This window comes from Phaenicophaeus curvirostris, chromosome 2 (genome assembly GCF_032191515.1).
Source record: "Phaenicophaeus curvirostris isolate KB17595 chromosome 2, BPBGC_Pcur_1.0, whole genome shotgun sequence".
Taxonomy (NCBI): domain Eukaryota; kingdom Metazoa; phylum Chordata; class Aves; order Cuculiformes; family Cuculidae; genus Phaenicophaeus; species Phaenicophaeus curvirostris.
The window spans coordinates 52,689,762-52,717,170 of NC_091393.1; the positions used below are offsets into that span (position 1 = coordinate 52,689,762).

Consider the following 27,409-nt stretch of genomic DNA (forward strand, 5'->3'; position numbering starts at 1 on the left):
TACTCACCTCTGAAGCAATACTGTGGAACAGAGAGAAGACAAATTATATGTCAGGAGCTATAGAAGGACATTCCTTGTTATCATTTAACCAACTATCTGTCCGTTCTGTGTAGATAAATACATAACAACACATTTCACTTTCTTCTATCTTCTGCAGTAAAAAGCAACAATAAATAAATAAAAAAAAATCACCAGAATGGTGACATATCGCCATACAGCCAACTTCTAGCCCAACCCTAATACCTAACATGTCACCTCCCAGGCTCTGGTAGCACAAAACCAACAACAAAGGACAGCCAACCTGTTAGAGGAATATTGTAGGTAAGACTGCACTCAGAAGAAAAATGTTAGGCCCAGAGGCACAGGCAAGACCTAGTCTCACACAAGCAGCCAATAGAACACGTCCCTGGGGAGAAAGATCCACTAAGGACCAAAGAGCAGAGGGGTTTGCTTTAATCCCGGGCAGATGGTCTGCAGAGGTCATGCAGCATCTACATGGACTCTCCCAGAAGATCTTGGGTCAAGAAATGCTTATACATACATCTTGAATTTTATGAATCGGAAATGGAAAAAACAAACCAAACAAAAAAAATTTAAAGAAAAGGAGCCTTGAAGAAAAGGAAATTGTTATCTCGCAGCTGGAGAGCACTGTGCACAAACTGGTAAGTTAGCCTTTTACTTCACAGAGGCTACAGGTGATTGCAGGAAAAAATGTTTTTATAGGTCTCAGCACCTATTGCGCCAGCAAAAAAGAAGAGAGTGCTAACCACCAGAGATGGATTACCAGTGCAGTCTGGTAATCCTCTTAAACATGCTAGTCTGTGTTTACGTGATGAAGTGAATAAACCCTGCTCGTAATGAGAACATGTAAATCATTTCAAGCCATCCCCTACCACCACAATGGACACCGGAATTGAGAGACGGAAAGCACTGTCCTGAAGTATGGCAAGCAACAGGCTGGCATCTACCTCAACACCCTGATGTTATTTGTTGACTGATGCTTCAGTGGGGCTGGCAAGCACTACTGCTCTTTCAGGTGTTCAGCATTTCCCCCCAGTCAAGCCAGGACAGGATTGTGCCCTCAAAAACAAAGATGATACTTTGCTTTACCAAGTTAATTTCAGTCTTCACCTTCATTACAGGTACTAGAGGGAGTCAAGATAGTCAGAGAAGTGCCAAGGCAAAATAGTCCTTTCCTTTTCCAAAAGGAGATAATTCACTCAAAAATCATACCTAACCCCTCAGAGGAAAATCCTACCATGTACCTGGAGAAATATGGAAAACCTGACAGTTTGGATGCCTCAGGTGTACACCAGCCACTGTCAGTAAGACATGTCATCTTCTTCAATGTTATTAATACCTTCCCTTCTAAGACATCTGCAGTTTCATTCTAAACCTTACTATTTCCTAGATTTGGAACTTTTTTTCCAATTAAAAAAAAAAAAAGAAATCTACAATGGGAATACCATTTTCTCCCTTCAGGATACCAGTTATCACAGAATGACATCTAAGTTAAGTCTTAAGACGCTAGAGGGGGAAGGAAAAAATATACCTTGCGTAGTAGGGAGCTGCTGATGCAAAAGATAGTTAACTTGGGTAAGCAAATATATTATTGAGGTTCAGCTAATCAAAACTCTCAGGAAGTTATTAGCATCTCAGATGACCTAACTGTGGAAGGTTTTTCCCTGCAGTAGGGTCAAAAAAAGTCCCCCATGTCTTATAGGAAGAACACTGTTTGCACAGTGTAGCTTCCAGGCAACCCGAGCCAACTAACATGAGAGAAGGGTCTCTCTTCCTGCACACTCTAGTCCATTTTCACGTGTCTCATCTATTTGGCCTCCAGGAGCCACGTTAAGCAAGCAATACAGGAAGAGCTCCAAGATGAAATCATTCTCGAAAACCCTTACCTTGCTATTCCTTTCCGCGGATCACAGAACATATCAATAGTGGATTTAATCAGAAACAAGACATCTCTTCTAGTTTTCTTCTCTCATACTTGTTACATGCCACATGAAAAAAACAGTGAAGTTTGATGTTTGTATTAGAATATCACTGTTGCACATGGCACAGCCTGATAAACAGCTGTCAGTTCATTTACAGGCAAAAAGGGTTGTTTCTTTGTTCTACAGATGTAAAGTTCCAGTGTGAAAGAAGAGATGAGAGAGAATCTGAAGAAGTAATCTGAGACACAAAATTTGGAAATAAGTATTTTATTTCCATTATTTTTCCCGTGTTTATAGAGCTTTTTGGACCTTTCCTAAAAAACTACAAGGCTGGGCAGTCTAACCATGCTTTCATTTTCTACACCCACTCCTTCCTCGCCCTGCCCATCCTTTCTCTGACAAAGCTATATTTAAGGAAGAGAAAAGAGAAAATCAAGAAAAAGAGCCCTGGCAGTTTTTACATGTCCTGTTCTTTCTAGTCACTTGGGACAAACTATCGTGTTAACGTGATGACTTACATTTTGCGCCATCCAGCATCCTGCCCTGCCACACTAGTCCTTTCTAAAACACATCTGTTCAGCAAACCCTAAGACACAAACGGGCTGGGAAACAGAACCCAAAGAGAGCTAGACCCGACAAAACGCAGGAGAGGGACGGGATTTTAAACTTGCCATTTCTTTCAACTCAGCTGCTGCAGAAGTGGGGAGCTGGGGGGCTCCATGCCCCAGAGGGCAGCCGCCTGCCCCAGCCTGCCTGCTGCCACCGAGGAAGCTCTCCCAAGCATACGGCTCGCTGGCAGAAATGAGGTCAGAGCACTGCCTGCAGCTTACAGCAGAGCTGAAAGCCTGAAGCCAGCTTACAGAATAAAGAGAAAAGCTGCACCAAGAGCAGCTGCTACCTCTAGGCTGATCGAGCTGGCTACCCAAGGATGAGACTTCCGCACTTGAGACTGGGAAACATTTCTTTAAGATTTTCTTAGGGGCACAACTGTAACTGTGCTTCAAGGTAAAAGCCAGGACTTCATCTAAGGGCTCATGAAAACCTGCAAATCTGTGAGGAAGGGTTCTAAGCAACACCCAAAACGCCAACACGATCACATTAAAAAAACCCATAATGGTGAAGTTTGTTTTGTGTATTTGTCTCCCATCAATATAAAGCCATATTATGCTATAAACAACATTCATATCACAGTCCAGTGACACCTGTTGACTTATTCCCTAATAGGTCTTTTAAAAGAAATGACCGAAAGGAGGTCTACCTACTATTTTATCAACAGCAGAGTCATAAGAGAAGGAACTGAAGTTCAGGTGCAAAGAAGTCTGTAATAATTTTAGTAAAGAAGGGTTTTTTCAGCAGGACTCCACTGTTCTGGTTAAATCAATTTGTCACTACATGAGAGGTTAGTGTGTTACATTCAGGCCTACTGCAGGCAGAGAATTAGCTGCACTACACTCCTCTCCCTCTGCAGTCTGTGAAGACACAGAGTATCCGTGCAACAAATGTTTAAATCCAGCCGCCAAAGGAGTGGAAAGACAGCAATAATTTGAAGAAAGAAAAGAATAATTTACAAAAGAAAGCTCCCAGCAGCAGAAGCAATTCAATGAACTTCACAATACAACAGTTTAAATCAACAGCAGCAAATTATTTCTTTAATCTTGGAGATAGAAAGACTTGCCCGCCGTCAACGCAATTGTGATTTTTTTTAAAGAAAGTATTCTAGATGGGGTTGGTGTTGGGAGTGACTGGAAAAGAGTGCTGAAGGGTGGAGAACAACAGAAAGAAGTGATGAAAACTTAAAGATCTAAGACCAGACCACCGACTACTCTTTAATACAGCAATGAACAAACAGGGACTTTCATTAAAAGCTACTAAAGGACTGCTAGGCAATAAAGCAACAATAAACTTCTCTTTCTTTTTGAGGGTGAAGGAGCACGATCTTTATTAATTCTGTAGGCAGACAGCTATTTAATTTTCTACCTAAAAACATGCATGTGGAAGATACGGAAGATGGGTACTTGGCAATGAAGCAGAAGCACGATGAAGACATGAAGAGAAAGGCTGTGCTCTTGTAGAGCTTGATTTATTAAGGGACAGCTCACCACACTAACACAACAAAAGCAACAACTTCCACAACAAAAACACCATGCAGTTTTGTCAACACATAAAGGTAAACTTGTTTTTAAGTGGTATCTTACTTTGATTTGCTATTTCACTTTTTGTTGTCCATATCCAATTGCAACAACTAAAACATCTGGTAAGATTTAAACTGCATGCTCCAAAATCTATCCTGAATCCTACCTAGTAGAAAAGAAATACTGTAAAACGGAAATACTGTAACAGACGATGACTAGATATAAAATATACACTATATTCAAATAATACTTTGTCTCAACAAAAAAAAAAAGAAAATACAGAAAATAAAACTACATATATGTGCACTGAACATCTTCAATTATTAAAGAACATATGTGCAGCAAAAAAAATTCAGTGGTAAATTTTACGCCAGGAAATATTACCAAACTTGTTTTTCCTACCTCTGTGGAAAATAATTTCTGTTAATTTAAAGGCCATGGAAGAGTACTACTGCATTGCAACTGGCCATGAGGTGTAATTTACAAGACCACTAAAATTCAGAATATATACTGCTCATACACAATGAAAAAAACCAACATAAAACAAACAAAAGCCCCTACCATTCAGATTTATTATCACGTTTCAGGCTTTATGACTTTATTATTTAATTCATAGTACTGTACTGTCTGCATTTTAAATTTTTTCTTAAAACAGGATTTGTGCATTTATACTTTAAAACACGTGTGTGGACAACTTTTGTATATGAACAGCCATCAGATTAGTGGATCATAAAGTTAAGGACTATTACAGGGTCAGGTATCCTGTGATAAACTCACTATTCTGTTTAACTTACTGCTGAATTTCAAAGGTACGGATAAAATTATTTCTGGGATATTAATTTTGCTCTCAGAATATCAGTAAAAGAAAATCATCACTGACTAATAAGGAGAGTGGTAAGGGGAGTAACAATAGCTATGATCAGTAATCTTCTAAAACAAAATAGTTTTTATCAGCCTGCATACCAATAGTTTTACTATCACATTAATAGACTCCTATGCTAATATCTAAATGCCAAGCAATTAATGGCACTGAACTATAAATGGCTTTGTCTCTGCTCTTGTAGAGTTATTTTATAAAGCAAATGCAATTCTATCACTTCACTGATTTAATGCAGGCTTTGTGAGGTTAATACACCCAAGCACTGGCAAAATGAGGAACTGCTTTAATTAACCTTCTGTGATTTAAATACTGAGAGAAATCAGAATTTAGAAACTTCAAATACCACCATCATAACAACAACAACACTACTACTTTGTGGATCAAAGCCAAACCACTGATTTAATAACTTTGAGAAATACATCTGAACACATGTATCTTACTGTATTTCTGAACTCATTACAAAGGTTTTTCTCTAAGCATAACATACGAAATCCATGATAGAGTTTACATAGTTTTTGTAGCAGAGGTGAAAAATATTTCCTTTAAGGACTATTTACTTACGAATACTGAAATTTTTTTGTTTGAAAATATGATTCAGCATCCCCACCTTTTGCGCTAAAATCCTTTGCAGAGATTCCCGTTACAGATATAGGATTTTGCCGACTGAATCTACAAACGGATTCCATGTAAGCAACTGACACTTAAGATAAAAAGGAGCAAAATAAAACTTCCCTTCCCAACCCCTCTCCCCAACTACATTTTTCTCACTTTCCCATTTAACTGAAAGGAGCTCTTATTGCCAGAGTTTCTTTACAATACTGTATGCTAACTTCATTTCAGTACATGAAAAAACTCATCAGGACTCAGGCCTTTCTGCACTGCACATCTTAAAAGCACAAGAGCTGTGATCTATCTACGAGGTTTAGAGTGACACAAAAACACGGGAATAAAAATTAAAAACCAGCAGGATACAGGTGGTCATGAAAATTCCTGCCAAACAGGTTTGCACTGTGCTCTGACCCATCTCCTCTGACTATCCGGCCAGATATCATCAAATTCCCATCAGCAGCAGATGCCTGAAGAGGTACACTTGCTGCTTTCTCAGGAATAGAAAGCTGACCTTCAAAATTCCTCCTTCAAAACTGGAAACAGAAAAGCCTACTTTCAGCAGAAAACCATTAATAGATGAAGACAGCAAAAGAACATAAAGGCTAGGAAAATGTTTAACTACAATGAGGCAACTTTAAACTGAAGATACCATACAATTGTTAAGACAAAACAGAAGCAAACAAATCCTTTCACTGACAGCCCTTTGGAAAATTATAAAACAGAAGCATAAACACGCTTGCTACTTTTTATACATAAACAGTAGTACCACTTTGCAAGATAAAATACTTTTCCTTTCCTGGTTATATCACTTAACAAATCCAAGTTACTACAGATATGTGTAAGGGGTTAATTATATATGCTAACTTTAAATGCTTCAAACCTAATAGACTCACGTTGATTTTTATTTGGCTGAATTGATGACCATGTCTGTAAACGCCCACTTTAAAAATAACAGAGCCAAGAAAAGTCTTCTCAAAATCTGAATGCAGTTTTTTGAGTTTGGTCAACATGCCTTCAGCAAAAATAAACCTGTGCTGCTGTGAGTGCTCCTCCACACTACGCCCTCAATTTTGTGTTTGTGCTCAGGTGTGAGTTTACAGACAATTATCCTTGCTTTTTCTGCCTCACTCTATTGCTGCTAGCTACTTGGCTCTGGAAGATCTTTCTCCAAGTCTGACAAGCTAGCACCTATTATAATTTTATAAATACAGATATAAATCACTGAGGGGAAAAGAGAAATGTTTGACACATTTCCTGGAATGATATAAGCAATGCTGAACAAATAGAGCATTCCCCAAATGGACAATAATCAGCTATTCCCACCACTGGGAGAAGATGTAGCACAACAGGAGTCATCACAGTTTCACCCAACTCCTGAGCTGAGTAAGCAAGCTCCACCATACAGATAAATTGCCATATGCTTAACAGTTATTTGCTGTTATAGCAGCATCACGATTATGAACTAAGACTTTATAAAAGCAGAAATCTAACTGGCAAAGACTTCAATCAGTTAAGCATTCATTGAACCTACACAGGTTCAAACCTCATTTACCCTTCCTGAAAACATTATATGCTTAAGAAAGGCTCAAAAATGGTAAATTGGTTTTATGCACAAGATCAGTGCAGTTGCTATTTCAAGTTTGGTTTTATATATCACTTCAGTGTTCAGCAAGGTAAGGTAACGACTGCATTTCAGAAGTGCTGGTCGCTGGTGGCTTGCCTGCATGGCAGGACTGAAGTTGGGGTGTGTGAATGTGAGCTAAAGCCTGTTCCCCACTCCTCCTCCTGCCAGGTCCAGCCAAACTTTATTACAGATGCAAAAAGTTAAGGTTGCACTCTGCCGTTTGATATCTATCTGACCTCACTGAAGTAGGTTGGCAACAAAGGGCTCAGTGTACCAAAATGGATGCCCTCATAAAAAGTTATACTGTTGGTTTTTTCTCGTCTCTAATTTCAGGTCCCGCAGAGAGCAGGCTGGAAAAGCTGGCAGAAGCACATATAACTGTATGAGATTTTCCACCTAGACCTTTTGTTGTCAAGCATTTTTCTCTGCTTATAACATACAAGCAGCTCAGGTTTCTAAAAGCCAACCAACAAGCACCTTTCAGAAGCAAAAGTTCTTTACGCCGTGCATTTGGGGTTGTATGGTTTAAAGGAATCGCTTCTCCCTTGTACCTTTTTACCCTGGCAAGAAAATAACTGCTTCTAAACTAAAAATAAGCCCAGCATTTCAAGACAGTGTGAATATACATGTGGCACTAGACATCTCTGTTGCTGAGACAACAGAAGCAATGAAGGATTTATACTACACGAGAAGTAGTGGTGTCAGCCACTGCTGATGATGGCAGGCAACAATCTCTTCTGAACATTAAATTTGATTATGAGTTCTCATATAACTGTAATAGCCAACTTCCGCAAAGAATGCTTTCCTGTATGCCTGGCAGCAAACGGCAGATTAACCTACAAGCTTGTTCTTTCCCAGATTTCCTGTGTTTCATAACACAACAAATATTTTAAGTGCAACCACTCATCCAGTGGTAGATGATTACAGACACAAGAGTTAAAAGGACAGAAGGACAAACGATTTTTATTACAACTTTCAGCCATGGGCAACTATATGTTACTTGCAAGGCCCCATTTATTTTAAAAGAGGTTTAAATTAAATTCTGCAGAAGTTAATACTAAACTACAGTACAGTTGACTACTAATTCTGTGCCATTTTCTAGGAACTTAAAAATGAAGATTTTATTACAAAGAATAATTGTGTTGAGGTATAAAACTTAAATTTGGAATGCCTGTATTATTTACTAATGAATTTGATATTTGCATGTAACATAACTCTTCCTAACTTACAACAACAGTATTTTTGTAGTGTTACACCCCAAAACAGCTTGACAATATTAATTAACGTGCTGCTTAGTTGCACTGTTAAAAAATCTTTAGCAGCTCACATGGAATTTAAAAACAAGACTTCAGCCTCACTGTACCAAAATCACTTCAATAATCTGATGCATTTTGCCACAATACAATTTGTTCTGTTTTCATGACAGTCATAGAGCTTGGACATGAAAACACATTAATTAGTTTCACATTTTGTTCACATTTTCAAAGACTGTTTCAAATCGGGTAATGTTTTATCTGTCCTACCTTGCACTGACTCAATGCTAGAAACAGATGTCTGCACAAGAACATTTGCATCATCATCTCAGGCTTGCAACCGAGACTAGTTCAAATCATTGTTACCAGTTCAGGAATAAACATGGAATTTATGGCATCCAGTGATCCCAGTTCAGGGAACTGGACAGAAACCACAGCCCCTTGCAGGAACGGCAGTGATCCCCAGCCCCCCACCTAGAGAGACTGACTGAGGTGTCATCACAGACACCCCTCACTGTGTCACACACGCTGCCTTCCTGCTTAGGATGCCCTCCTATCACAGACTACTAGAATGGTTCACAAATTCTTACTGTCTTGAAATGCATTCATCCCCCTGGCCCACGCTCAGAAAAACCCCAACACCCACTGGTTATTCTATTCTTTATTTGTCTTATTACAATTTGAGTTGGAAAACATCTCATCATGATCAGTATGTCTTATCAGCAGGTAAGGTATTATACCAGGGTTGGGGGCGGGGAAGGAACAAGGTTTGACCAGCTTTTAGAACATTTTAATAAAACCTGACAGTGAGGGAGTCTTGTTTGTTTGCTTGTTTATAAAACGTTTTCTACTTTTAAATAAAAACAGACTGAAGACTAAGCCTGAACCACTTGACTGCTCCTTTAGTGCATTTAAAAGAAATTATGGTAACCACATAGGAGTGGTGTAAAAAACCACGCACAGAATCCTTTTCGTGCACACTCTTAGCCAAAAGGGCCAATGCCCCAGAAAAGTGCACACACATGCCCCACCTCAAGAACCTACCACACTTTTTTCCCCCTTCTAATCTCATGTCTGCACGTGAGAAAAGGGATCAGCATAATCCCACTCTCTCCTGGAAACGTGCAAGCAGAAAGCTTCCAGGAAAACTTAAAACAAAAGATGATTTCAGGATAACAGTAGCAGCTGTAGAACAGAATAACTGGTTTTATTTAACTAAGAGTAAGACCATAATTATTTTGCAGATCCATTTCATCTGTCAAAAAGTGATATGGTCCCAACTCACAAAGTAACACATTAAACCTCAAAGGCACGATCCTCTCTCAATACATATGAACACATGCAACACAAACATGGCTGTTTAAAAGCCAGTTGGAAAGCATAATAACTCAAAATATACATCACACTATCTTAACAAAATAATGTTTAATGATGACAGTTTAAGTTTGCAATTACATGGCATTCTTGAGCAAAATATCACTTGTACTTGTGGCAAAAGATTTAAAACTGCAAAAACAACTGAAGCATTTATTCATTTATATGTCTTTTCAAGATGAAAAACCCTGCCAAGGGCAACACTGCAGTAGTGTAGCACATCTTTCTCTTTTGTTTTAAAGAGCAGTAAAGGTAAAAAGAAGTTTTAAAAACCCCAAAAAACACACACAAGGCGATATGTACATCTACTGGCTAAATCTAATGATCAGTGAATCTGCTACTGCAATAAATTTGCTTAAAACAAAGCTCTTCCTTTAATGGTTTTTACACAGCAGGCTACTGATGTGAAGAGGGGATGACTGATGCTCATTTACAATATGGTTCTGTAGTAAAATATGCCTGTGTTACTATCAAATCATCTCTTACGAAACACCTTTTCCGTGTGCCATACAATCAATTTAATAAAGATCTAAACGATTTAAGAGTTCAAACATTCAAATAAATCCCACTCTCCTCCTTCCTCTGTGTATGTATTAGAAGAACGGAAAGTCGTAAGTCACTGGAAGACACCCAAAAATTATTTTATCTGATTATTTTTTTTATCGACAAGATCACATATTGAATTCAAGCAAGTCAAGGAGAAAGAGCAGTGGCTTCATGCTTCAACAATACATGAAGAATGAAGATGAGTACCAATTCCAAAGCACAAGACTAAGAGTTATACTTGACTGCAGAAGCTCGCTCGCATTATGTCTAAACGAGCAAAAATAAAATATTATCCATATGAAATGCATTTATCTGTTTTCTCCCCATAACACAATACTGGGTATATCATACTACAAGGTTTTAAATAAAAAGAAATGTGTGGCAAGAAAAAGTCCATAATCCATCCAGAATAAACACTACTTTCAGTTTGATAGTCTCCAAAACAAGTATATTGACATAAATCTACAAGGGAAATAAAGAAAATGCAATAGGGAAAAGAAAGCAAATTACTGAGAAGCCCTTTTGTACCATCTGGAATCTCTCTTTGCCAGCCTGAAGTAAAACCACTCTAAGCCCACTTACTCCATAAAGGTGGCAATCATGGAGATGCCATATTTACCCTAAAACAGAACATACAACTTCTTCACCTTAGAGCTGCTCCCATGCTACAAGCAAGATCAGATTCCAATTCGTCAGGCATAGAATAGCCTGTAAACTCTTTGGGGCCAAGCCCACCTTTTTGTATGTACTTGGAGAATAATAACATCCTAAACCACAGCAGGGGGTACCACGAACTACTTCAATATTTTTAGAATAATCTTCTCTTCCTTCATGATCCAATCACGGTCTCTAGAAAAAAAAACTTACAGTCTAAAGTTTTCCCATAATTCTAGCTGGCCAGCATAAAGAAAAAACACCTTCAAAGGCCAGCTTCCCTTCTCGAGGCTGGCATCCTGAAACAATTGACTTTATACACTCCTCAAAGTTGTGACTGTTCAAAACTAGGGCTTTGCACCAATGTCAAGTGCAAAATGCATCAGAATCAATATAAAACAGACAAGAAAATGGCTAAAGAAGCATTCAGAAACCACGGACGAAATTAATTTGCAAGCTGGAAAGAAAGACCAAAACTAAGGATGACAGATAGAAAGGATGACAGATTGTATGACTGAGACTACCTCAGTTTTCTAATTGATAGGATTATATAAACAGGATGCACTGATATTTTTAGAAGTAGAACTAAGAAAGATATACCAACTGGTGCAAAAGGTATTGTATTATATCATATGATTTCATAGTTTAATTTAAAATTCTATTTAGAATATGTAACAACAACATTAAATCACAGCAACCCAGAATCACTTAGGTTTAAAGAGACCTTCGGGTCACATAGTCACACTTCTGGTTCAAAGCCAGTGTAGCAAGAATAGGGTGTTTAGAGGTCTTGCCTAGTTGAATTTTGAGCATTTCCAGGGATGAAGATGCCAGTTTTTCTAGATTCCTTCCTATGTCTGAAAACCCTCATGGTAGTGGGTTTGTTGGTTTCTTTACTTCCCTTGTCCCAGTCTGTCCAGAGCGTCTCTTGTCCTTCCAGTGCACACCTCTGAAATGAGTTTCACTCTGTCCACATCCTCCCACTTGGTAGCTATAAACAGCAGCAAGATCTTCCTTGTGCTTTCTCTTTGTAAGGCTGCCCAATATGTCAAATTCAGTGAATTCTGCCCTTATACCTACTCCCATTTCTCTTTCTGAAATCTGAATCAAGTAAACTCTAATTTTTAAATTATTTTGAAAAGATAATCAGTCTCATATAAGCAGAGACATATATGCATAAATGAGAACAGTTTTTAAAATGTTTGTTTCAGCAGCAGAATTTGACATGCATTCCTAACTTTTTTGTTATCCTAGTATTAATTATTGTATTGTACACTGGTTATCACTTGATGGTAACTCTAATGCATCATCAGTTGCTGAAGCATGAAAAGTATAAGCTTTTTGTGTTAGGAATTTGTTTTCTAGACTAATGGTTCACAAAGAATGGGGAAAAAACACAGCAGTGATGTTTTACAGAGAATCATTAGAGGTGGTGTTCATCTGGTGACCCTTCACCAGACAGGGACAAAAGCAGCCATGGAACCAATCTGGAAATGCGAAAGAGACAAGGAGCAAACCCCAACGTGTTAATGAAACAGTCACATCTACACAGAAATACTACACACAGGGAAAGCCTGTATAATGCAGAACCTGGGATCAGAGTTCAAAACTGAAGAAGCTGACCACTACTGAAGAACACGATAACCAGCTTCACAAAACACAAAGAATTTTAGGTGCGATCCTCACACTAAGGATTACCAATCACAAGGCTGTGTTGGTGCAGATCTAATGCATCATCTGAATTTGCAGATTCAGGCAAAAATGTCTATTGACCTTGAGATGCCTATATCACCCTTAGTGCCTGCATTTAGACACTCTTTCCATGTGCCCTCAAATTCTCAAACAAAACATTTAGCTACACTGAGACCGATACCTTCTGCTTGTGAATCTGTCCCTACCTTTCCCTTCATCCCAGTTCCCTGAAGTGCATATCATATGGAGGGCTTTACTCTCATTTTGCCTTTATCCTCTATGATACCCCTCACTTCATCGCACAAACTTCACTCTACTGGCTGTGATAGCAATTGATGTAATTGGAACATGTATCAAAAGACAGATCAGCATCTTGTTATTTCTTAAGTCCTGTATAGTTGGTATGGTTTATATATTTTTTAAACTAGAATACTAAATGCATTCAACTGACATTATTTAAAATACAATGAGGTGTCCAAGGCAGCAAAAAAAATTTCAATTTCACAAACTGATGCGCAGACATTGCAGCGGCTGTTTCTTCCATCTCATAGGCTGTATTACTAGGACTTTATCCGCTAAGAATTTATCAAGATGCTTATGAACAATATTTTCAAGTCATAGAGAAATCAAGCATTTAATGCCAAAGTTAAAAGGAAGAAAATTAAATTTAAAGACACAACTGCAGTCTTTAAAGTCGCATTACATATAATCTGAAAGATTGAAAGTGGTGACATTTACAAGAATATCACAGATACAATTAAGAATTCTATTTCATAAACCATCCAGCATTTTAATGAAAAAAGTTAATTCTCAATGGAATTTTAAAATGTAGATGAAGAAAAATTAACATGTAATTACACAGTGAAATTATCATAGCTTTATTTTAAAATCAAAGGAGAGCCTCCTGTATCATTGCTACTTACAGCATCTTTTGTTAGTTTATTTTACACACTATTTTTATTTCAAGCTAAGATTTCTACATTGTGCCAGCATTACCCCAAAATGTTAATCAACCATGCCTGACACAATTCCCTAGTGATTTGCAGCAAGTGCTGATGCCTCCACCAATACCCAGTCTTGAGCAACTCACTTTTGTTATATTTCCCATGATGGCAAGTATGCTTTAGTTTCATCCTTCCATTTCCAGATCACCTCTCCGTGATTAACAGAGCTGAGACTACAGACAGAACGGAGCTTACGCATTCAGCTGCATCAGCTATGCACATCCATTTTGTTCAGTATCTAAAATCCAGGTGTTTCTCAAGCCCTGGGAAGCAGACCCATACTCTATCACTTCTGATCTTAGTTAAAAAAGAATGACTTTAATTTCATTTTAATAGCTAACATACGAAGCACGATTCGAGAACTGCAATGGATATTGAATTATGCAGTTTCACTAACTGGATATGCAAACTGACAACATTCGAATTACTAGCTGTAATATCAATTATAAATATCTTTTAAGAAGCTCCCCTGACAAAGCAGTTCCAAAATGCCATGAACTCATCTATCCTCCAAGAAAATAACACGAAAACCAAAATAGTAGCAACCACGTTAGATGCATGAGCTCTCAACAATGTCTCTCTCATGAGCGGAAAACAAAACAAAAGCAAAGAAAACCTCCACCTTCGCTGACATCTGATCAAGAAACTGTTACTTCTTTTTAAAAGCAGAAGTAATAGTTGCTGGGGTATATACACCAGCTTCATTCAAAAAAGCTGATACCAATGCTTAGAAGTGTGTATAGATGTATTTGTGTGTACCCTCCCAAAGACTTATTAGAGGGATGTTGTCCGATTCCATTTAATTTTGGTTTTAACAGCATCCTCTTGAAAAGGGGTCGGGTGAGTTTTGTTCTCTTCACACAGATCATTTTTACGCTTCCAGCTCCAGGGCGACTGTCAGTAGCAGAAGACAATGCTTACCTGCTGAGCCTGGTACCTCTGCTGGGCCTGCGACAGATACTGTGCCTGGGGTGGCAGATGCTGAGGCTGCGGCTGCTGGTTGTAGTACGGCTGTTGGCCTTGCTGGCAGTAGCCACTTACACCTTGCTGACCATACTGAGGTGGCATCTGTTGGGAAAGCCAAACAAAGTAAAAAAACAAGTTGAGGCACAAGAGGACATGATTAAGCTATGTCACACCCATACAGCGATCTGAGCATAAAGTGATAGCCTCAGCTATACACTTGACACAAAGTCCTACTCTTTTACTCAGCACTTCATGGAAGTCCTTGGATCCTCTTGCCTGTGCAGGAGAAGTAAGCCCGAGTGCTCTGTATAGTTACTCTTTTCAGGAGGCACTTCTAAGGAAAATGCTAAGCTTCTGAATGCCATGATCTCATAATGCCCAGCCTTAAAATAAAGAAGCCGTTATTTTAAACGTTTGCTGTCCACAGTCACACTACTGAGGCGAATCAACAGAGGAATCTTTCTGATGTACTGACCCAAAAGTACAATTGTGCCAAAAAAGGCACAACTCTAAAATAGATATTGAAAGAGAAATGCCTTTTTTGAGCAATGAAGTACTAATTTTTGTGAAATGCTTTGCCCGCAACCCTCAGGTTTTCTAGCTTTTGTGTATACCTGTGTGTTTATGTTCTACACAAAGAAACCTGGGATTTGGCAGGGGTTTTTTTTGTTGAGTTCAATTGCTCTCAGTTTCCTCCCCCCCAGTAAGCTAAGTCTTAAAAAAAAACCCAACCAACCAACCAAAAACAAATAAAAAACCAAACCAAAACATCAAAACCAAAAAATCAAAGTAACCTGTTATGGGTCCCATTAACAGACAAACAAGCACATATCATGCACCAAGGACACACACGCGCGCACACACACACACATAAGAATTTATGTTATAACTAAAAGCAAGTCAATTATGATGTCAGAGGAATTTTCTGCACCAGCTCAGTCTGCAAGCCTTCTATCAATAGACACTGACATTTTCTTGAGATATCTGAAAAAGCACGCTGAAAACAAGCTCCTGATTTTGCGTCTATATTGCCTTGGGTTTAGGTATCCATGTTTTTCCCCAAACATCGGTATTGAGTACCATTTCAGATGAATGACAGATGCAACGTAAGACTTCTTCCTTCTAGAATGGACCTCCCACTGGACATCCTTACCCAAAGTAGATGTCTTGGACACTCAAGCACAGGTGAAATGCTTTGATCTCTGAATCACTCCCACTGGAAGTCTAATATATTGATAAGTCTGTTTACTCAATATGTAAACAATTACCTGTTCTACCTCAACTTAAATTACCACATTAATTCAACAAAACAGTAATATTTACTAGGTGATAATAATGTAAAGTCAAATTTAAGTCTGTAGGTTGCTGTTACTATCATGACTTGATCGGCTCCTGCTGCTTCTGCCAGAAGCTGGTAGTCCTATTTCTTGCTAACTCCTAAGGTCAGTACTGTAACCCCATTTCTGCACTTGTTCTCCTCACTTGCACTTCAGTTTCCTTCACCATCATTTCACAGGCAGTCAGATGTTTTTGTGACCATAGTAACTCTTTCTGAAAAATGCCCTCTCCCTGCTGTTGCCTAAACGAGGCAGGTACAAATGCAAACTAAAAAGGGCGTGTTGGAATATCATCAGGCAAACAGACAGCTGGAGTCTGGGATCTGACAGAAGACCACATGGCAATTTGCCTGCTAGCTGCAAAGGTCGCAGAGCCTGGACTGGTTCCTAGGAAATACTGAGGAGAAACCTATGTTGTGCTCCATCTGGGTCCCAGTAACACCAGGAAGAAAAGATCTCCTGACAGAAAAAATATGGGTTTATGGAAGGAAGAAGAGGAGAATTTGAAGGTTCAGCTGACAGGTTGGTGACAAAGCAAGAGATCAGATTCATCAGGAACTTAAGCATTTCTGGAATAAAGATACTCGTACAGGAGGGCTGGAGCTCACCTGAACATAGGAGACAGGTTGATGTTACCTAAGGATCAAGAAAGTGAAATGTGAAACTTAAAAGAAGGGTTTAGACAATGGTTCATAAGAATGGCATTGCTATGACAAATGAAGACCTCTAGATTCGGAGTGAATAATCAAAGAATGAAACCAGACACACAGATGACCACAGAGTAAATAAGGTGGAAAGAAGAAAATCCAGCAATACATTGCTTTGCACACAATGGGGGATTAAAAGAAAAACTAGGTCACCAGAACATCAAACTTCAAACAAAAGCACTAGTAGCTGTGGTGTCAGAAAACTGGTAGAAAGGATACAACTAGTGGGGCACTATCTTGCGTCATCCTAGGATACAAATATATATGGAAAATATATGCTGATGACGAAGTAACATTACACACCACATAAAGTTTAGAAACAAATCAAACCAAAACTCCAGGTGAGCTCACCAAGCAGCAGAGGTCTGGAGCTTGGTCAGATCAGGAAGAGTGAATGCTGGGACCACCAGACTACAGCAACACTGACAGCAGCACACCAAGTGAGATCAGCAAAGGCACGGTGCGAGATTGTATAGAGGAACATTTCAACTTCTCCCACGTAGGCTGAGAAAGCAGACCATAAAGCTGAGACTGAAGTGACAGATAACTGCAAAAGGTTGTTCCATGGAGCTGCTGATTAGGGAACCTGCACAAGGAGCCAACTGTCTTGGGCTCACTCCTGAGCAGCAGGTATCATCTACATCCTACAGCTGCAAAACCACTCCACATCGGTGACCATAACACAAATTGAGCACCTGTGCAGGAACAATGAAAACCAAGTACCTTACTACTGCTGTGCTTAGCTTCAAGAGTGTAACTACATAAAAAGGAGAAAGCTTGTTAAAAGGAAGCTCTAACAGAGCTACAAAGAATTATAAATGTCCGGCAGTATCAAAGCTGCTTAACAACCACCACATGGAAAACACTGAACCAATATTCACCACCTATTAAGAAAGACTTGAGAAGAGCAAAGGGACACCAGCATGGCTCATCATAGATTTCTGGAAGCAAAAACACATCCTTCAATATGCCGATATCAAGTCCTAATGAGGAAAACAGAAAAGGCTGTAAACTCTAGCACTTGAAATGTAATCAGGCAGGCCAGAAAGGACTGGAGGAACAGCTAGGCAAGGGAACAAAATCATTAATCAATCATTTCCTCAAACACATTGGGAGCAGGAGGTCTGCCAGAGAGTTTCAAGTGCCAAGTGGTGATCAAGGTATAAAAGGAGATTCAGAGAAAACAGGGCCATCACAGAGAAGCTTAACAAGTTTTTTGCACTACTGTGTACTGTGGAAACATCTTGGGAGGTTCCCATGCTGGAGTCCTCCTTTGTGAAGGACTTGATGAATGCACCTGAATCCAATGGGACCCTTCATAGAGCAAACTGACAAATGAACAATAAGAAACGCTTGTGACCATACAGAGGTCTAAAATTCGAGAATTAAATAGCCAAATTAATAATGACAGCACAGAACCTCTCACTTGGAGCTGCCTTGGTGGGTAAGAAATGGAGGATGGCTTTTTAAAAAAAAAAAAAGTAGAGATTTCAATAATTTAAGACTATAAAGGACTGATGACTGGTCTGGATAAATCAGAACTGGGAAACATCAACACAGCTTTTGCAAAGGAAAATCTCCACTTTTTGGTCTTATTAGAAAGAGTCAAACACAGAGGTTCAGAGTAATGCAACAAGAATTATCAACGACATGGAACCGTTTCCATATAAAGAAGCTATAACCTTTTGAGTATGCAACAGACACCAGGAAGTAAAAATATGATGGAAAACTACAAAATTATCTCGTCCAGCACAACAATTAGGAGGCATATTAAATGGTAGAAGCTGGTAGAAGTAAACTTCAAAACAAGAGAGATAGGCTCTTTAGCCACAGAGATAGCAGATGTTTGAAACTCCTTTCCAAATGATGTTTTGAAAACTGAAAGCTTATGCGGGCTCAAGCAAAGACTGGACAAGTTCTCAAAAGATACATCCTCTGAGGTTTATCAACTATATAGAGCCGCATACGGCGAAGGAAGCCCCTGAACTGAAAATAGCTGGAGGCTTGACAGGTACTGGGGGAAGTATCACATGCTTGCTTTGTTCAGATTCTTCTTCTCTAACCACCCAATTAAAGCCTGGAAACAGGATGCTGGGCTGCATGAACCCTTGATCTGACCTAACAGCACCATGCCTACGTTCTAACCACCTCTTTGCAATACATATTTGTATCCTGTGTGAGAAAGCAATGAAAACTTGGTCTGTGAGGTACTACATAACATATGTAGGCAACCTGAATGGGCAATAACACCTTGATTATCAGAAGCTGGGAGATTGCTCCTATTTCTTAAATGTTTTCCCTAGCAATCTGCTTCCAGGCACTAATGTAAAAAATGGTACTGGGCTCCTCTTCTGACCTTATAGATCAGTTACTTAAGTTGCAATTTTCCTCCATATCCTCCCAACGCCAAACTCTTTAAAAAAAACCAAAACAGGCAACGTTAATCCTAACACTACACCCACTCCTAAGTGCATAGACCCATCACCGCTGTCTTAGGTAAATACACAATATAATTTCTGTGGCTATTTAAATAAATAACAAACAACAACATGCATATTAATCCCCCTGCTTTACTGATGGGGATCACAAGATACTGCTTATGGTTAAATGTTTATTAAACAGCATATAAAAAAGCTTAATTAAAATCTCCCTGGAACAAAACAAATCTGAAGCCAATTATAACATTTGGCGTGAATGACCTAAGCGTCCTCTTTCTTCATAAGGTAAACCCTCCTTCCATTTCTCCCTTACACCCACATTCTTTGTGGCCACACAAAGCAGGAGATGAGAATTTGGGAAACTTCAGCGTGCCTGTGGTAATGCACACATTCTTGGGATGGTTCAAGAGAGAACAGACTCAAGTTTGAATCTATTTCTAGGCAAGCACAGAAACTGTTATAATTACTTTGCCTCCTATCTGACTTGCACAGTACAAATAGCATTATTTTGAGAAAAGTATGACTTACCATCAGTGATTAAACCACTCTGAACACGAACAAGGAAAGGATGAGAATAAAAAAGGAACGAAATTGGCAGCCAGAATAAAGAGGTGGGAGAAATCCAATTAAACCTATAACTTAGCCCATTATCTTTAATTCTTGCTTGAACAAGGGGTCTTGTGGCAGACATTCTTTGTCCAGGTAATACCTTGATAGTAATAGAAGTTTTAAGCAATTTTTGCATGCATAATCCATAACTAGTGTCAAAGGAGAAGGATCATTAGACAGCATTACAATCATTATAATAATTTTTAAAATTAAAATGTAACTGAATTAGTGTGTTAGCATAGGTACACTAATAATACCAGAAATGTGCAGCTACTGCACTTTCACACCATCCTAATGGCTAGATCCAGTCAGTAATGGAAGAAACTTCACGTGTCCATTATCACAGAAAGCTCTGCCAAGTCACTTTGGGACCTACCGGAACAAGCCAGTCACCATGACACACATACTACAGGGAAAAAGTCCTGGTAACATCAGTCATTGTTTCTCCCTGCAATCTAATTGGTGCCCAAAAAGTAAGGCCGACCCTGGATAATGTCAGTAGCAGGCAGCAGCACAGTTCAGAACTCTGGAACCACAGTGTCATAGTATAAATAACGGCAGGGGGGCAGAGAGGGTGTATCTGGCCTGATTAGCATTAAGCCCTACTCAAGGAGAGAAGAAGAAGGTACTTCAGAAGCCGGGGTGGCAGTCAGAAGAAAGGGTGACATCACCTGAGATTCAATGGACTACTTAGTCCAATGGACTACTTAAGTAGTCCAATGGACTACTTAGTGAAACAGACCTGAAGCAAGTACCATCTCCAGAAATGTCATCATCAGTAACAATCCACCTTCCTAGCAACTATAACACTTTTATGACATAGAACACAAAATGCACAGCGTGGGGGATTCCCAGGGGAAAAAAAAAACCCTACCACTTGGTACTTCACACCAGGAGTAAACCAGCACAATTTTCAATCAACAAAACATTGCAACAAAATTTTATTCTAGTTATTTTAATTTTACAGTGGTCACTTCGGTAACAGCTATAAAGAAAGCTGTCACATAGCTCACATAAAACTTTCAAATAAAACTCTTGTGATTTTCCAAAACATCTACTTCTTCAGTCTTGTATGTCCAAAGCCAGACCTCTACCAAAACATAAATATTTTCCCCCAACTACTCAAAACGTGCATTTCTCCACACTTTTGAACAGAAAGTTATGAGGAAAAACTAACTCTTGGACTTCTGCATATTTAAAAAAAAATCTGTTTAATATCTAGAACTTTTGTATTCTTCTAAGCCCGGGTCTTCATCTATATGTTCAGCTGGACTACAGAAAGATGAAAAGCGTAGTATAGTTATACAAGGAAATCTAGCACACAGTCAGTGGAAGATTTTATCATATTTAACGTAGCATGGTCTCCTGTGTCGAATCACAGTGTCCAAGCCCAGTGTGTTTGTGCACACATGGTCTTAACAAAGGCTACAAGTCATTCTCACTAAATGATGAAATAATTCTGAAAAGAAATCAAGTAAAAAGCTGGGTGTTAATGTCACGGCTATTAATCAGAGGTAAGTCAGGAATCCTGATGCTAAGGCATTTTATTCATACATTCTATGAATTCTATTACTTCTTATCATCTAGCTTTCACCTTTTGACAATACACTGGTCACAACGTTCACCTATGTTACTGTCTTTCCTAGACTCCTCGCCTTTACATGGAAGCATGAACTTTAAAATCTTATTAAAAGCCTTTAAAATATTAACACTGGGTCTGATACTGGTCTACCCTGTGACCCAGATCAAGGAAGCAAAAGGATAAAAAGCATGTTTCTGTGTCACAGCACAATAATCCCCATTCCAGAACTTGCAAGGTAGCGGATTTTGCAGAGTCATTAAATGCACGTCTACGTTGAAGACTGCAGTGCAGTACACAGATTTGCAAACTGGCCTAGATATTGGAAGAAGCCTAGGCAAACGAGCTAGGCAAACATGCCGTCATCTACAGAAAGGTGAATTAGGTCAGAGGGAGATCCGCACTCTTGCAGGCAGACCGACTCTTGTACACAAGCCAGTTCATTCTAAAAGGTAGCTCAAGTGTCTTTACACCACGCTGCAGCCTGCAATGCAGTCGTACTCTGTACAACTGTTAACGTGCAGGACAGAAAGGACAGGGCTTCAAACACACGCCTGTAGTCCCCCTTTTCCTCAAAAGGGACACAGCAGCAGGATTACACCAGTTGTTAGTGCAATGTATATGGCATCACATATGTACCTGTCACAAGGTGCTCTCCGTATACTGCTTTTTACCGTAGCTTAAATCAAAGCAACATGAGCTAACCCATTATTAGTACAGGCAATTTTCCTCTCTTTTAAAAAAGAGAAACTATAAAAAAATAGAATGTAAAAAGCTACTGAGATTTCATGATTAAAAAACTCTCCAGTCAGAAAATGTAGATGTTAAGGTTCCAAAAGCAACATTAACTGAGCCATGTTGCACATATATAGCACCTTCTCTTTCTGATTTATGTTGTCAAAGGCATTTCATAAAACACAGAGGATGTGAAATGTGGCTCAGTTAATGCGGCTGCTAGAATCTTATCATTTATGTTTTCTGACTTCTTAGCTGTGCAACCTTCACATCTTATTAACATAGTTTCTTGCATAGACTGTAGTATGGAATAGTACTTATGTTTTATGTATTGGCATATTTTTGATGGACTGAGATTTTGAATAAGTTTGCTATTCTTCATGATGAGAGCCAAATAAATAAAGACTACTACCACAAAATAGTCAATCATTTATAAGGAAAAGCAATATCTCTCCTTCCAAAAAAGAACACTTTGATTCCCTTGTCAGAAATTGATGAAAACTACCTCTGCCATAAATGCTAAATCTATGCCAATATCGCAGCCACCTCCCACTCCCACATTCCCCTAAAACCAGCAAACGAACAAAAATAAAAAATTTGCATGTTTTAGACAAGCTAAAATTAGTTTCAAGGGAGAAGTAAACGGCTGAGTCTAGAAACAATAGGAAGAAATTTTTCCTACACAAGAGCCTGATAGTGTTGATTTGTACGCTGCATTACAGTTTGAACTAATGCAACATTTGGTCCTTTCTGCAAATTAAGGGATGAAAATATGATAATCTCTAGTAAGAGATTTCCATATTGTTATATCCATCTCCTCAGACCAACACCACAGAAAAGACCGAAAATTTGCAATAGAATTTTTTTGCAGAAGAGCCGTTTTGATATATTGTATTAAAAATAGAGAAATCATAGTGCCTATATGTACACACACACATACACACACTTAAGTGATGAGTCAGATAAGATATCTATTCTTATACTCTGCCTGCCTTCCTTTTTTTTTAATAAGTGATCAAAACAATTATAAGGGATCATGTAATCTGCTTAAGTACTTGACTTCCATTCTACAAACCAACATAAAAAAACATATCAGTACTGCCATAACCAACGAGAGCTTCACCTAATCCCTATGGTGTCTCCAATAGTTGGTGCTTCGGTAAAAAGAATGTAGGAAACTTCATCCCTCACTGCATTAACAGCATAAAACTCACCTACAAAATGCCAGCCATTAAAGAAAAATGCAAAAGTCTGTATTTAACCTGAATTTTTAATCATGTAACAAATAATTTATCCCAGGGCACTTCTTGTGCATCTATGAATGGACTACACGACAGTATTCAGTCCCCAAATCATGTATTTGCCATTTATTCTCCAGGAGACTGGCAACGGTTTTAACCACTATTTCTCAAATGGTGGTTAAAATAAAATACAGTTAAGAAAATACATACATACAAATATTTTTCTTCAGACAAGTTCTGTAGTGCCATTCAAACCTTCTAAAACAGGGAACACAAATGAGAGGTATGGGTTGAGTCTGAATAGCAAGTAATCTAACCGCATGAGTAATCCTCCATTTTTATGCATTTATACACAGAAAGACTCCCAACACTTAACTACTGGAGACTGAAAAATCCCTGTGTAGCATGGCTTTCACTTTACATTTCTTCTGGCACACAATCTTGGTAGCTGGAAGAAATGCAAACATTATTCTTTAATTGCAGTAGTGAGAAAAGGCACACACGCTCTGTTTACCATCGCTTCCCCAACATCTAACACACCCTTAAGTTTTCCTTCTTTCTTCCAGTATCTTTCAGCAGAAAAAGGCCTTTTTAATTCATTCATATGCTCCTCTACAGTTATTGATTTTGATGTTTGTCTTTACTGTATCTAAGTTTGATGGCTTTCATAGCTAAATTACCTGAGATTATTTAAAGTCCTTCACTGTACCTCTCTAAAATAGCAAGAGAAGAACATAAAGTATCTTCCCCAGGGAGTGATGCTGTGTACTCTTCAGCAAGCTGTGACTTTCTCCTCTGCCCACCCAAATTTGTTCAGACCCACTAGACAACTGGGCTTCATAGACAATCACAGTGCACACACTCTACCCAACAACTGCTTTTCTTCTCCTTTTTTCAGTCCTACCTTCCCTCTCCTGAAAGGTCCCACTTAAGTTTATCCGTGACAACAGACGCATTTGCTTAGGCATTCCAGCACCTCCCTGTGCAGGGAGATGGATGACCCCAAGCTTTTGATGTCACAGAACTGTAGTTTCAATATCCCCCATCCTCCTCGGGCTCAGAGTTCCTTGATAAATATGGTGAATGGGAAGGTTAAAAAACCCAGACCCGTTCTGGGAAATGCACGCTGGGACGCCTTCTCTGAAGCACCTGTACACGAATGCACACACAATGGGCATAAACATGATGAGTTTAGAGCACCATGTGCAGCGCAGGGCTGCAATCTTACTGCTATCACAAAGATGTGGTGGGATGACTCCCACAACCGGAGTGCTACAATGGAAGGACAGGCCATTTCAGAAGGACAAGCTGGGAAGATGGGAATGGGAAATGCCTTTATGTGAGAGAGCAACTAGAATGTATGGAGCTCTTCCTGGTGCCACAAGGATGATGAAGTGGAGCACCTCACATGTTCAGCCTGGAGAAGAGAAGGCTCAGGGGAATCTTAGCAATGTACATAGATACCTAAAGGACAGATGCAAGAAGAACAGAGCGAGGCTCTTTTCAGAAGTGCCCAGTGACAGGATCAGAGGCACTGAACACAAACTGAAACACAGGCAGTTCACTCTGAGCATCAAGAAATGTTTTTCACTGTGATGGAAAAACACAGGGAAGTTGTGGAGTTTCCATCCTTGGAGATACACAAAAGCCATCTGGACATGGTCCTGGGCAACCAGCTCTAGGTGGCCCTGCTTGGTCTGGATGACCTCCAGAGGTCACTTCCAACCCCAGCCATTCTGTGATTTAATGATGTGGAACTGCTCTAAACATACTTCAATTTAGTGTCTTAGTACAAAGTTAACAGCCAAGGGGCACACCGAATTTCTGATGTTTACCAGAGAACCCCTCTAGTTTTGTCCCAGACACCTCTTATGAGACGACTTCTTTCAAGTTAAGCCCTACAGCTCTGCCTCCTGGGCCTGACTCTGAAATGGCAGAGCAGTAAGTTGATGTTACACACAGCACATCACCTCCAGTTCTACTCCTTCACTTTTTAAGGGATATCACACTTTTAATCATGAAAAACTTGCTACGCACATGCAGTGGGAGAACAGATTTACAGCTCTGTGTTCTCATTATGGACTTCAATCCCTAAGTACTGTCCACAGCATAGGAAGTCAACACACAAAAGAAAAAGGCATGACCTCCCACAGCTATCATTCAGGTTCAGCAATTTCTGTGACAAATGTGTCATTTGTACAGTCCAATTCTGCTACTTACTTCTACTACAGCAGGATCAAAATCATACTTTTCATCTGGACACTAAAAATTACCTGCAGCAAGGAATCCTGAGCCGATCAGAATGACTGGCTGAACCAAATGGATAAGAAAATTTGATTGTGTCTCTACCAGCCCAGCATTAAAAAAAATTGAAAATCCTCCTTCTTTAGAAGAGTTTGACCAAACAGCATCAGCACTTAAAAAGACAGAGGAAGATGTAAATCTTTTCTGTGCTGGCTTCTCTTTCCTTTCTCTATTGGGAACAGGTAAAAAACAAGTTGGCTTCTTAAATAAGAGAACTTACATAACAGTCCAAATGCTACATCTTATAATTGTAATATAGCTATCACTTTAAATACTGCTGCAAGTAGTAGTTTTATAAGAAAACTTTCAAACCCCTCCTTGTAGTCACAAAGTTGGAATATTTGAATTATACCATTTCTGTTATTTAATTTGACCTATTACTTAAGACTGGAAAACATCAAAAGAACCCTGACAGAAACATCAAAGACATCAATCCTATAAAGTAATGGTTGAAACCTTATAGCACATCATAATTTCTTAAGTAATTACAGCGTTATTATACTCAAAATAAGACGATTATTGTAAATTATTCCTCCTATCAGTTACCAAAAGCAATTCTTAGAAACATCTGCTAAATGTAAGTATCTGAATGCAGATAATCCAATTCATGAAGCATTATCCTCAAAATGGAACAGAAAAACAAATGAGAACCTTTATAGCCATAATATCACTTATTAAAAATGGCCTGTTTTGATCAACTGAAAATAGCCCCTTTAAAATGTTTTTTAAAATCAACCATCAAACTCATTCATTCATTCGGCCAACCTACTAGCATTCTTTTTTAACCAGTGCTGCAACTAATCTTAACTTGAATATTGTGCTCAGTTAATCTTTATAATACCTACTATTCTTTCAAAGCATCCAAGCATCTCCAGTACAACCATGCATGTTACTTCCCTTTCCTGAAAGCTTAAACCTCCTTTCTTCCCCGCCCACTCTACCCCCCCAAGTCTGGTTGTTTGAGGCTATTATCTGAACACCTATTTTGTTTAAGCATTCACAAAACAAACTCTTACAGTCAGAATAAAATACTTCCTCCTCATTTATGGCCAGACTGAAGTAATATCTATCTGTACACAAAATTAACACACAAGTGTATAATTGTAGTTTTATGCTCAAGTGCCCCAATTATGCACTTTAAGACTTTAAAGGATCCATCAGGAACATTCAATACCTCCAAACTGTAAGTCTAGAAGAGTGTCTTGACAGAACAGCTGCATTACAGGGAAATCCGTCCCTTAAAAACAAAGAAACCAATCAACTTGCAGTAAAGCCACCAAGGACACTCAGACTGTAAAGAATGGCGGGAGCTGTCTGGGGCCAGCATTTTGCCAAAAGTCACACGCAAGTAGGAAACTGAATAGTTCATTTCACTTTTGTGTAATAAAGGTGTCCCAGGTAGCCTTTGTCTTACAGCCCTGAGCACAAAAGGGGCCCAGACTTAAGCTTGTTCAGGAAGGTGATTAAGGGTGTTTGCACCACACAAACGAGGACCCTACACCTTCCCCGTTCCACTCCCAAGGTAATTGCAACTCCCCCCCCACACTCTTTGAATATTCAGTCCTCCGTTCTCAACTTCTCCATACAAAACACTGTTAGGAAGCAGCCTTTTTAAAAAACAGCTGCACAAGGTGACTGTCAACATTTTTTTGTTACATAAATTCCTCTGCACATGTGGTGGATAAGGGAAATCTGTTAACCCATCTGACTTTGCGCTGAAATGGATCACAAGCTGCCACACATGCATGACGTTTTTTCAACCAAATTCATGATAAACTTGAT

The 27,409-nt window shown here is 39.0% G+C and overlaps 1 protein-coding gene across 8 annotated transcripts in view; it reads right to left on the bottom strand.

The window, feature by feature from the left end:
- Positions 1–27,409, bottom strand: part of ARID1B (AT-rich interaction domain 1B) — a 336,986-nt gene that overhangs the window by 238,567 nt on the left and 71,010 nt on the right. For all 8 annotated transcript variants that reach the window (XM_069852077.1, XM_069852076.1, XM_069852071.1 and 5 more), the window contains exon 3: positions 14,633–14,779. In XM_069852077.1, the coding sequence (XP_069708178.1) occupies positions 14,633–14,779 (147 nt within the window). The remainder of the gene's footprint in view (positions 1–14,632; positions 14,780–27,409) is intronic.